Genomic DNA, 12936 nt, shown 5'->3' with positions numbered 1-12936 from the left:
GACAGAGGTAAGAGACAGTCCCAGTGGGGTATGGTGTCTGAGATGAGGTCTCATCGACTCTCCATGGTCCAGACAGAGGTAAGAGACAGTCCCAGTGGGGTATGGTGTCTGAGATGAGGTCTCATCGACTCTCCATGGTCCAGACAGAGGTAAGAGACAGTCCCAGTGGGGTTAGGGTATGGTGTCTGAGATGAGGTCTCATCGACTCTCCATGGTCCAGACAGAGGTAAGAGACAGTCCCAGTGGGGTATGGTGTCTGAGATGAGGTCTCATCGACTCTCCATGGTCCAGACAGAGGTAAGAGACAGTCCCAGTGGGGTATGGTGTCTGAGATGAGGTCTCATCGACTCTCCATGGTCCAGACAGAGGTAAGAGACAGTCCCAGTGGGGTATGGTGTCTGAGATGAGGTCTCATCGACTCTCCATGGTCCAGACAGAGGTAAGAGACAGTCCCAGTGGGGTATGGTGTCTGAGATGAGGTCTCATCGACTCTCCATGGTCCAGACAGAGGTAAGAGACAGTCCCAGTGGGGTATGGTGTCTGAGATGAGGTCTCATCGACTCTCCATGGTCCAGACAGAGGTAAGAGACAGTCCCAGTGGGGTATGGTGTCTGAGATGAGGTCTCATCGACTCTCCATGGTCCAGACAGAGGTAAGAGACAGTCCCAGTGGGGTTAGGATCTGAGATGAGGTCTCATCGACTCTCCATGGTCCAGACAGAGGTAAGAGACAGTCCCAGTGGGGTTAGGGTTAGGATCTGAGATGAGGTCTCATCGACTCTCCATGGTCCAGACAGAGGTAAGAGACAGTCCCAGTGGGGTTTAGGATCTGAGATGAGGTCTCATCGACTCTCCATGGTCCAGACAGAGGTAAGAGACAGTCCCAGTGGGGTTTAGGATCTGAGATGAGGTCTCATCGACTCTCCATGGTCCAGACAGAGGTAAGAGACAGTCCCAGTGGGGTTAGGGTTAGGATCTGAGATGAGATGAGGTCCCATGGACTCTCCATGGTCCAGACAGAGGTAAGAGACAGTCCCAGTGGGGTTTAGGGTTAGGATCTGAGATGAGATGAGGTCTCATCGACTCTCCATGGTCCAGACAGAGGTAAGAGACAGTCCCAGTGGGGTTAGGGTTAGGATCTGAGATGAGATGAGGTCCCATGGACTCTCCATGGTCCAGACAGAGGTAAGAGACAGTCCCAGTGGGGTTAGGGTTAGGATCTGAGATGAGATGAGGTCTCATCGACTCTCCATGGTCCAGACAGAGGTAAGAGACAGTCCCAGTGGGGTTTAGGGTTAGGATCTGAGATGAGGTCTCATCGACTCTCCATGGTCCAGACAGAGGTAAGAGACAGTCCCAGTGGGGTTAGGGTTAGGATCTGAGATGAGGTCTCATCGACTCTCCATGGTCCAGACAGAGGTAAGAGACAGTCCCAGTGGGGTTAGGGTTAGGATCTGAGATGAGATGAGGTCCCATGGACTCTCCATGGTCCAGACAGAGGTAAGAGACAGTCCCAGTGGGGTTTAGGGTTAGGATCTGAGATGAGATGAGGTCTCATCGACTCTCCATGGTCCAGACAGAGGTAAGAGACAGTCCCAGTGGGGTTAGGGTTAGGATCTGAGCTGAGATGAGGTCCCATGGACTCTCCATGGTCCAGACAGAGGTAAGAGACAGTCCCAGTGGGGTTAGGGTTAGGATCTGAGATGAGATGAGGTCTCATCGACTCTCCATGGTCCAGACAGAGGTAAGAGACAGTCCCAGTGGGGTTTAGGGTTAGGATCTGAGATGAGGTCTCATCGACTCTCCATGGTCCAGACAGAGGTAAGAGACAGTCCCAGTGGGGTTAGGGTTAGGATCTGAGATGAGGTCTCATCGACTCTCCATGGTCCAGACAGAGGTAAGAGACAGTCTCAGTGGGGTTTAGGGTTAGGATCTGAGATGAGATGAGGTCCCATGGACTCTCCATGGTCCAGACAGAGGTAAGAGACAGTCCCAGTGGGGTTAGGGTTAGGATCTGAGATGAGGTCTCATCGACTCTCCATGGTCCAGACAGAGGTAAGAGACAGTCCCAGTGGGGTTAGGGTTAGGATCTGAGATGAGGTCTCATCGACTCTCCATGGTCCAGACAGAGGTAAGAGACAGTCCCAGTGGGGTTTAGGATCTGAGATGAGGTCTCATCGACTCTCCATGGTCCAGACAGAGGTAAGAGACAGTCCCAGTGGGGTTTAGGATCTGAGATGAGGTCTCATCGACTCTCCATGGTCCAGACAGAGGTAAGAGACAGTCCCAGTGGGGTTAGGGTTAGGATCTGAGATGAGATGAGGTCCCATGGACTCTCCATGGTCCAGACAGAGGTAAGAGACAGTCCCAGTGGGGTTTAGGGTTAGGATCTGAGATGAGATGAGGTCTCATCGACTCTCCATGGTCCAGACAGAGGTAAGAGACAGTCCCAGTGGGGTTAGGGTTAGGATCTGAGATGAGATGAGGTCCCATGGACTCTCCATGGTCCAGACAGAGGTAAGAGACAGTCCCAGTGGGGTTAGGGTTAGGATCTGAGATGAGATGAGGTCTCATCGACTCTCCATGGTCCAGACAGAGGTAAGAGACAGTCCCAGTGGGGTTTAGGGTTAGGATCTGAGATGAGGTCTCATCGACTCTCCATGGTCCAGACAGAGGTAAGAGACAGTCCCAGTGGGGTTAGGGTTAGGATCTGAGATGAGGTCTCATCGACTCTCCATGGTCCAGACAGAGGTAAGAGACAGTCCCAGTGGGGTTAGGGTTAAGATCTGAGATGAGATGAGGTCCCATGGACTCTCCATGGTCCAGACAGAGGTAAGAGACAGTCCCAGTGGGGTTTAGGGTTAGGATCTGAGATGAGATGAGGTCTCATCGACTCTCCATGGTCCAGACAGAGGTAAGAGACAGTCCCAGTGGGGTTAGGGTTAGGATCTGAGATGAGATGAGGTCCCATGGACTCTCCATGGTCCAGACAGAGGTAAGAGACAGTCCCAGTGGGGTTAGGGTTAGGATCTGAGATGAGATGAGGTCTCATCGACTCTCCATGGTCCAGACAGAGGTAAGAGACAGTCCCAGTGGGGTTTAGGGTTAGGATCTGAGATGAGGTCTCATCGACTCTCCATGGTCCAGACAGAGGTAAGAGACAGTCCCAGTGGGGTTAGGGTTAGGATCTGAGATGAGGTCTCATCGACTCTCCATGGTCCAGACAGAGGTAAGAGACAGTCCCAGTGGGGTTTAGGGTTAGGATCTGAGATGAGATGAGGTCCCATGGACTCTCCATGGTCCAGACAGAGGTAAGAGACAGTCCCAGTGGGGTTAGGGTTAGGATCTGAGATGAGGTCTCATCGACTCTCCATGGTCCAGACAGAGGTAAGAGATAGTCCCAGTGAGGTTAGGGTTAGGATCTGAGATGAGGTCTCATCGACTCTCCATGGTCCAGACAGAGGTAAGAGACAGTCCCAGTGGGGTTTAGGGTTAGGATCTGAGATGAGGTCTCATCGACTCTCCATGGTCCAGACAGAGGTAAGAGACAGTCCCAGTGGGGTTAGGGTTAGGATCTGAGATGAGGTCTCATCGACTCTCCATGGTCCAGACAGAGGTAAGAGACAGTCCCAGTGGGGTTAGGGTTAGGATCTGAGATGAGATGAGGTCTCATCGACTCTCCATGGTCCAGACAGAGGTAAGAGACAGTCCCAGTGGGGTTTAGGGTTAGGATCTGAGATGAGGTCTCATCGACTCTCCATGGTCCAGACAGAGGTAAGAGACAGTCCCAGTGGGGTTAGGGTTAGGATCTGAGATGAGGTCTCATCGACTCTCCATGGTCCAGACAGAGGTAAGAGACAGTCCCAGTGGGGTTTAGGGTTAGGATCTGAGATGAGATGAGGTCCCATGGACTCTCCATGGTCCAGACAGAGGTAAGAGACAGTCCCAGTGGGGTTAGGGTTAGGATCTGAGATGAGGTCTCATCGACTCTCCATGGTCCAGACAGAGGTAAGAGACAGTCCCAGTGGGGTTAGGGTTAGGATCTGAGATGAGGTCTCATCGACTCTCCATGGTCCAGACAGAGGTAAGAGACAGTCCCAGTGGGGTTAGGGTTAGGATCTGAGATGAGGTCTCATCGACTCTCCATGGTCCAGACAGAGGTAAGAGACAGTCCCAGTGGGGTTTAGGGTTAGGATCTGAGATGAGATGAGGTCCCATGGACTCTCCATGGTCCAGACAGAGGTAAGAGACAGTCCCAGTGGGGTTAGGGTTAGGATCTGAGATGAGGTCTCATCGACTCTCCATGGTCCAGACAGAGGTAAGAGACAGTCCCAGTGGGGTTTAGGGTTAGGATCTGAGATGAGATGAGGTCCCATGGACTCTCCATGGTCCAGACAGAGGTAAGAGACAGTCCCAGTGGGGTTAGGGTTAGGATCTGAGATGAGGTCTCATCGACTCTCCATGGTCCAGACAGAGGTAAGAGACAGTCCCAGTGGGGTTTAGGGTTAGGATCTGAGATGAGATGAGGTCCCATGGACTCTCCATGGTCCAGACAGAGGTAAGAGACAGTCCCAGTGGGGTTAGGGTTAGGATCTGAGATGAGGTCTCATCGACTCTCCATGGTCCAGACAGAGGTAAGAGACAGTCCCAGTGGGGTTTAGGGTTAGGATCTGAGATGAGATGAGGTCCCATCGACTCTCCATGGTCCAGACAGCGGTAAGAGACAGTCCCAGTGGGGGTTAGGATCTGAGATGAGATGAGGTCCCATCGACTCTCCATGGTCCAGACAGAGGTTAGACTCCTTTCCCCTCAGACCGAGGTACTGTAGGGCCCCATCTGGTCTCTGGTCAGACTGTCTCCTTTCCCCTCAGACCGAGGTACTGTAGGGTCCCATCTGGTCTCTGGTCAGACTGTCTCCTTTCCCCTCAGACCGAGGTACTGTAGGGTCCCATCTGGTCTCTGGTCAGACTGTCTCCTTTCCCCTCAGACCGAGGTACTGTAGGGTCCCATCTGGTCTCTGGTCAGACTGTCTCCCTTCCCCTCAGACCGAGGTACTGTAGGGTCCCATCTGGTCTCTGGTCAGACTGTCTCCTTTCCCCTCAGACCGAGGTACTGTAGGGCCCCATCTGGTCTCTGGTCAGAACTAGGGCACTATATGGGGAATAGGGCTCTGGTAAGAACTAGGGCACTATATGGGGAATAGGGCTCTGGTCAGAACTAGGGCACTATATGGGGAATAGGGTGCCATTTCAGACCTACTTATGCACTGTCACTAAAACATTCTTCCTGTATGACGTCACTTCCTGTAGGAGCAGTATGTGTTCATCCACCAGTGTGTCCTGCTGATGTGGAAGAAGAAGACACAGTCCATCAGCAGTGATGTCATCTACGAGAACATCAGCAAGTCCTAGTGATGCCTCCTGCACAACGTAAGAATCTGTAGACACCCTGGGAATCTATAGGCACCCCTCTGAATCTATAGCCACCCCTCTGAATCTATAGGCACCCCTCTGAATCTATAGCCACCCCTCTGAATCTATAGCCACCCCTCTGAATCTATAGACACCCCTCTGAATCTATAGACACCCCTCTGAATCTATAGGCACCCCTCTGAATCTATAGGCACTCCTCTGAATCTATAGCCACCCCTCTGAATCTATAGCCACCCCTCTGAATCTATAGCCACCCCTCTGAATCTATAGACACCCCTCTGAATCTATAGACACCCCTCTGAACCTATAGCCACCCCTCTGAATCTATAGCCACCCCTCTGAAACTATAGCCACCCCTCTGAATCTATAGCCACCCCTCTGAATCTATAGCCACCCCTCTGAATCTATAGCCACCCCTCTGAATCTATAGCCACCCCTCTGAATCTATAGCCACCCCTCTGAATCTATAGACACCCCTCTGAATCTATAGACACCCCTCTGAACCTATAGCCACCCCTCTGAATCTATAGCCACCCCTCTGAACCTATAGCCACCCCTCTGAATCTATAGCCACCCCTCTGAATCTATAGCCACCCCTCTGAATCTATAGCCACCCCTCTGAATCTATAGCCACCCCTCTGAACCTATAGCCACCCCTCTGAACCTATAGCCACCCCTCTGAATCTATAGCCACCCTCTCTAAATCCACAGCCACCTTCTCTAAATCCACAGCCATCCTCTCTGAATCCACAGCGACCCCTCTGAATCTTCAGCCATCTTCTCTGAATCACCTCTCTGTCATCAGAAGGAGAGACTATCTGAGCAGGTCCCTACACTAGCAGTTCTATACTAACCCCTCTGAATCACCTCTCTGTCATTAGATGGAGAGACTATATCTGAGCAGGTCCCTACACTAGCAGTTCTATACTAACCCCTCTGAATCACCTCTCTGTCATCAGAAGGAGAGACTATATCTGAGCAGGTCCCTACACTAGCAGTTCTATACTAACCCCTCTGAATCACCTCTCTGTAATCAGAAGGAGAGACTATATCTGAGCAGGTCCCTACACTAGCAGTTCTATACTAACCCCTCTGAATCACCTCTCTGTAATCAGAAGGAGAGACTATATCTGAGCAGGTCCCTACACTAGCAGTTCTATACTAACCCCTCTGAATCACCTCTCTGTCATCAGATGGAGAGACTATATCTGAGCAGGTCCCTACACTAGCAGTTCTATACTAACCCCTCTGAATCACCTCTCTGTCATTAGATGGAGAGACTATATCTGAGCAGGTCCCTACACTAGCAGTTCTATACTAACCCCTCTGAATCACCTCTCTGTCATCAGAAGGAGAGACTATATCTGAGCAGGTCCCTACACTAGCAGTTCTATAATAACCCTGTTCTTCCTGTTGCAGGCCGTGACATCACTCAGACTCTCGTGCTTCAGGCATCCGTTCTCTACCGAGACACGTTTCATCATTGATACAAAAAAAATTAACACAGAATGTTTGACTAATCTGACAACCACACAAGAAGAACAACATGAAGATGGATTGGAGTTTTAATTGGTGTTAGTTGTGTGGGATTGAACAGGGGTCTGAAGGAGGCTCGTTCACTGACTCAGACTGACCAGGAGTTCTGGCCCTATGAAGCTTGATGTTGTTTCTCCTCTTCAACCTTCAGCAGAACTACAACACAACTGACCGAGACATCAGGAACCAGGCTGGTTGGGACAGCAGCATGACCCCTCTGAGTGATGACACGTCTCTTATAAACCTTGTTTAGAGGGAGTGTGGACCCATCTTTCACACAGCAACTTAGTGGAACTGAACTGAAATGAGAGTGGTTCACATCTCAGACACCGTCTCCAACGGCAACAAGGTTCACATCTCAGACACCGTCTCCAACTGCAACAAGGTTCACATCTCAGACACCGTCTCCAGCTGCAACAAACTTCACATCTCAGACACCGTCTCCAACTGCAACAAGGTTCACATCTCAGACACCGTCTCCAACGGCAACAAGGTTCACATCTCAGACACCATCTCCAACGGCAACAAGGTTCACATCTCAGACACCGTCTCCAACTGCAACAAACTTCACATATCAGACACCGTCTCCAGCTGCAACAAGGTTCACATCTCAGACACCGTCTCCAACTGCAACAAACTTCACATGTCAGACACCGTCTCCAGCTGCAACAAGGTTCACATCTCAGACACCGTCTCCAACTGCAACAAACTTCACATATCAGACACCATCTCCAGTTGCAACAAGGTTCACATCTCAGACACCGTCTCCAACTGCAACAAGGTTCACATATCAGACACCGTCTCCAACGGCAACAAGGTTCACATCTCAGACACCGTCTCCAACTGCAACAAACTTTCAATCTCTACTTTACACTGCCACCCTGGACGGAGGTTGCTCTTGGAGGAAAGGCCTGTTACAGACAGGTTGCTCTCGGAGGAAAGGCCTGTTACAGACAGGTTGCTCTTGGGGGAAAGGCCTGTTACAGACAGATTGCTCTCAGAGGAAAGGCCTGTTACAGACAGATTGCTCTTGGGGGAAAGGCCTGTTACAGACAGATTGCTCTTGGAGGAAAGGCCTGTTACAGACAGGTTGCTCTCGAAGGAAAGGCCTGTTACAGACATATTGCTCTCGGAGGAAAGACCTGTTACAGACAGGTTGCTCTCGGAGGAAAGGCCTGTTACAGACAGGTTGCTCTTGGAGGAAAGGCCTGTATCGTTTCAGCCGACTGCCAGCTTGTCAACATCACAGTACCATGACAAGACATGGGTTGTGGAATATCAGTTTAGAAGCTAAATACTGTGTTTCTATTGGCTAGAGACTGTTCTAATCTAGAGACTGTGGGTCTATTGGCTAGAAACTGTGGAATGCCAGTTTAGACTGTGGATCTATTGTTGTGCTTGCCCTGAGACCTTGGATTGGCTGACAGGAGAGGAGAGCTGAGAGGAGAGAGAGACTACAGTGTTTCTGTCTGGTCCACATCACACTGCCCTGAGACTGATGATGCTGCTGCCTACTGTACTGTGGAGACATAACACACCTTGTCTGGTATAGAAATGGGGAGGTTTTAATGTCATTTAAACCTCTTTACTGAAACTAGAGGGATGTCTTCTAGAAGATGGGGAGGTTTTAAACTGTCATTTAAATCTCTTTACTGAAACAAGAGGGATGTCTTCTAGAAGATGGGGAGGTTTTAAACTGTCATTTAAACCTCTTTACTGAAACAACTAGAGGGATGTCTTCTAGAAGATGGGGAGGTTTTAAACTGTCATTTGTTTACCAGGGTATATAATTGCATTAGTTGCAATCGAGTGTTGAGACATGAACGGTGCATGTTGTAAATGTTCATATCAGATTAGGCACTTCCCTGTGTCTCCTGGTGATGACATCAGACCTACAGACAGCACAGTTCTGATGTCACAGGGAGAGGGGTGAAATCCAGTTTACCTCCATCTATATGGGACCTCTGGACAGTAAGGAAAGAGAATAACTGGAAAAATATCAAATCCTCACTCTGGGTCAGCATTATCAAGGTACATTATTATTGAGGTACATTATCGAACAGTTGACTGTTTACTAAAAAAGGGATCATTACATGATCTTGATTGTTGGTGCAGCAGCTACTGAGTTAAGAGTTAGTTAAGAGTTAGGGCTACTGTACTGGCCTTCCGTCTCCAGCTCATCTGTCTCCGTCCAGCTCATCTGTCTCCGTCCAGCTCATCTGTCTCTGTCCAGCTCATCTGTCTCTGTCCAGCTCATCTGTCTCTGTCCAGCTCATCTGTCTCTGTCCAGCTTATCTGTCTCTGTCCAGCTCATCTGTCTCTGTCCAGCTGTCCGTCTCCAGCTCATCTGTCTCTGTCCAGCTCATCTGTCTCTGTCCAGCTCATCTGTCTCTGTCCATCCGTCCGTCTCCAGCTCATCTGTCTCTGTCCATCTGTCCGTCTCCAGCTCATCTGTCTCTGTCCATCTGTCCTTCTCCAGCTCATCTGTCTCTGTCCATCTGTCCGTCTCCAGCTCATCTGTCTCTGTCCATCTGTCCATCTCCAGCTCATCTGTCTCTGTCCATCTGTCCGTCACCAGCTCATCTGTCTCTGTCCAGCCGTCTGTCTGACCACTCCTTAGTTAGAGGAGCACCAAGTGTTTACAGAGGTGAAGGGTCAACCACCCTGACCTCATATTGACCTTACATTACTTAGGTTAAATTACATGGGTTTATAGTTCCAAAAGTCACAGCTTTTCCAGAAATCCCGGTTGGAAGATTCCCGGAATCAGGAGGGAATAGGAGGAAATCCGGAAATCCTCCCAACAGGATTTCTGGAAAAGCTTTTGTGAAAGTTATCAGAAATGTGCATCACTAGTTACATGACAGGGCTTCTATTACAGCAATTCTCCATCTGACAGACTGTATATATATTCCTGATGACAGGAACTACTCTGTTTCTCTATCTGACACACTGTATATATATTCCTGATGACAGGAACTACTCTGTTTCTCAATGTACAACACACTCATTCTGGAACAACTCTGTTTCTCCATGTACTACCCACTCATTCTGGAACAACTCTGTTTCTCCATGTACTACCCACTCATTCTGGAACAACTCTATTTCTCCATGTACTCATTCTGGAACAACTTTGTTTCTCCATGTACTACCCACTCATTCTGGAACAACTCTGTTTCTCCATGTACTCATTCTGGAACAACTCTGTTTCTCCATGTACTCATTCTGGAACAACTCTGTTTCTCCATGTACTACCCACTCATTTTAGAACAACTCTGTTTCTCCATGTACTCATTCTGGAACAACACTGTTTCTCCATGTACTCATTCTGGAACAACTCTGTTTCTCCATGTACTACCCACTCATTCTGGAACAACTCTGTTTCTCCGTGTACTCATTCTGGAACAACTCTGTTTCTCCATGTACCACCCACTCATTCTGGAACAACTCTGTTTCTCCGTGTACTCATTCTGGAACAACTCTGTTTCTCCATGTACTCATTCTGGAACAACTCTGTTTCTCCATGTACTCAATCTGGAACAACTCTGTTTCTCCATGTACTCATTCTGGAACAACTCTGTTTCTCCATGTACTCAATCTGGAACAACTCTGTTTCTCCATGTACTCATTCTGGAACAACTCTGTTTCTCCATGTACTCATTCTGGAACAACTCTGTTTCTCCATCTGACACACTGTATATATATTCCTGATGACAAGAACTACTCTGTTTCTCCATGTTTCTCCATGTACAACACACTCATTCTGGAACAACTCTGTTTCTCCATGTACAACACACTCATTCTGGAACAGCTATATTTCTCCATGTACAACACACTCATTCTGCAACAACTATATTTGTCCATGGACTACCCACTCATTCTGGAACAACTCTGTTTCTCCATGTACTCATTCTGGAACAACTCTGTTTCTCCATGTACTACCCACTCATTCTGGAACAACTCTGTTTCTCCATGTACTCATTCTGGAACAACTCTGTTTCTCCATGTACTCATTCTGGAACAACTATGTTTCTCCATGTACTACCCACTCATTCTGGAACAACTCTGTTTCTCCATGTACTCATTCTGGAACAACTCTGTTTCACCATGTACTCATTCTGGAACAACTCTGTTTCTCCATGTATTCATTCTGGAACAACTCTGTTTCTCCATGTACTCATTCTGGAACAACTCTGTTTCTCCATGTACTCATTCTGGAACAACTCTGTTTCTCCATTTACTACGTACTCATTCTGGAACAACTCTGTTTCTCCATGTACAACACACTCATTCTGGAACAACTATATTTGTCCATGGACTACCCACTCATTCTGGAACAACTCTGTTTCTCCATGTACTCATTCTGGAACAACTCTGTTTCTCCATGTACTACCCACTCATTCTGGAACAACTCTGTTTCTCCATGTACTCATTCTGGAACAACTCTGTTTCTCCATGTACTCATTCTGGAACAACTATGTTTCTCCATGTACTCATTCTGGAATATCTCTGTTTCACCATGTACTCATTCTGGAACAACTGTGTTTCTCCATGTACTCATTCTGGAACAACTCTGTTTCTCCATGTACTCATTCTGGAACAACTCTGTTTCTCCATGTACTACCCACTCATTCTGGAACAACTCTGTTTCTCCATGTACTCATTCTGGAACAACTTTGTTTCTCCATGTACTACCCACTCATTCTGGAACAACTCTGTTTCTCCATGTACTACCCACTCATTCTGGAACAACTCTATTTCTCCATGTACTCATTCTGGAACAACTTTGTTTCTCCATGTACTACCCACTCATTCTGGAACAACTCTGTTTCTCCATGTACTCATTCTGGAACAACTCTGTTTCTCCATGTACTCATTCTGGAACAACTCTGTTTCTCCATGTACTACCCACTCATTTTAGAACAACTCTGTTTCTCCATGTACTCATTCTGGAACAACACTGTTTCTCCATGTACTCATTCTGGAACAACTCTGTTGTTTCTCCATGTACCACCCACTCATTCTGGAACAACTCTGTTTCTCCATGTACTCATTCTGGAACAACTCTGTTTCTTCATGTACTCATTCTGGAACAACTCTGTTTCTCCATGTACTCATTCTGGAACAACACTGTTTCTCCATGTACTCATTCTGGAACAACTCTGTTGTTTCTCCATGTACCACCCACTCATTCTGGAACAACTCTGTTTCTCCATGTACTCATTCTGGAACAACTCTGTTTCTTCATGTACTCATTCTGGAACAACTCTGTTTCTCCGTTGTACTCATTCTGGAACAACTCTGTTTCTCCATGTACCACCCACTCATTCTGGAACAACTCTGTTTCTCCGTGTACTCATTCTGGAACAACTCTGTTTCTCCATGTACTCATTCTGGAACAACTCTGTTTCTCCATGTACTCAATCTGGAACAACTCTGTTTCTCCATGTACTCATTCTGGAACAACTCTGTTTCTCCATGTACTCAATCTGGAACAACTCTGTTTCTCCATGTACTCATTCTGGAACAACTCTGTTTCTCCATGTACTCATTCTGGAACAACTCTGTTTCTCCATCTGACACACTGTATATATATTCCTGATGACAAGAACTACTCTGTTTCTCCATGTTTCTCCATGTACAACACACTCATTCTGGAACAACTCTGTTTCTCCATGTACAACACACTCATTCTGGAACAGCTATATTTCTCCATGTACAACACACTCATTCTGCAACAACTATATTTGTCCATGGACTACCCACTCATTCTGGAACAACTCTGTTTCTCCATGTACTCATTCTGGAACAACTCTGTTTCTCCATGTACTACCCACTCATTCTGGAACAACTCTGTTTCTCCATGTACTCATTCTGGAACAACTCTGTTTCTCCATGTACTCATTCTGGAACAACTATGTTTCTCCATGTACTACCCACTCATTCTGGAACAACTCTGTTTCTCCATG

The 12936-nt window shown here is 47.9% G+C and overlaps 1 protein-coding gene across 2 annotated transcripts in view; it reads left to right on the top strand.

Annotated features, from left to right (window-relative positions):
- Positions 1-6957, top strand: part of LOC116364190 (receptor-type tyrosine-protein phosphatase O-like) — an 87888-nt gene extending 80931 nt beyond the window's left edge. For both annotated transcript variants that reach the window (XM_031817413.1, XM_031817412.1), the window contains 2 exons: positions 5309-5428; positions 6851-6957. In XM_031817413.1, the coding sequence (XP_031673273.1) occupies positions 5309-5410 (102 nt within the window). In that variant the 3' untranslated portion in view covers positions 5411-5428; positions 6851-6957. The remainder of the gene's footprint in view (positions 1-5308; positions 5429-6850) is intronic.
- The last annotated feature ends 5979 nt before the right edge of the window (positions 6958-12936 follow it).

This window comes from Oncorhynchus kisutch, unplaced genomic scaffold, assembly GCF_002021735.2.
Source record: "Oncorhynchus kisutch isolate 150728-3 unplaced genomic scaffold, Okis_V2 scaffold1019, whole genome shotgun sequence".
Taxonomy (NCBI): Eukaryota; Metazoa; Chordata; class Actinopteri; order Salmoniformes; family Salmonidae; genus Oncorhynchus; species Oncorhynchus kisutch.
This window is presented reverse-complemented; position numbering and strand designations above follow the sequence as displayed.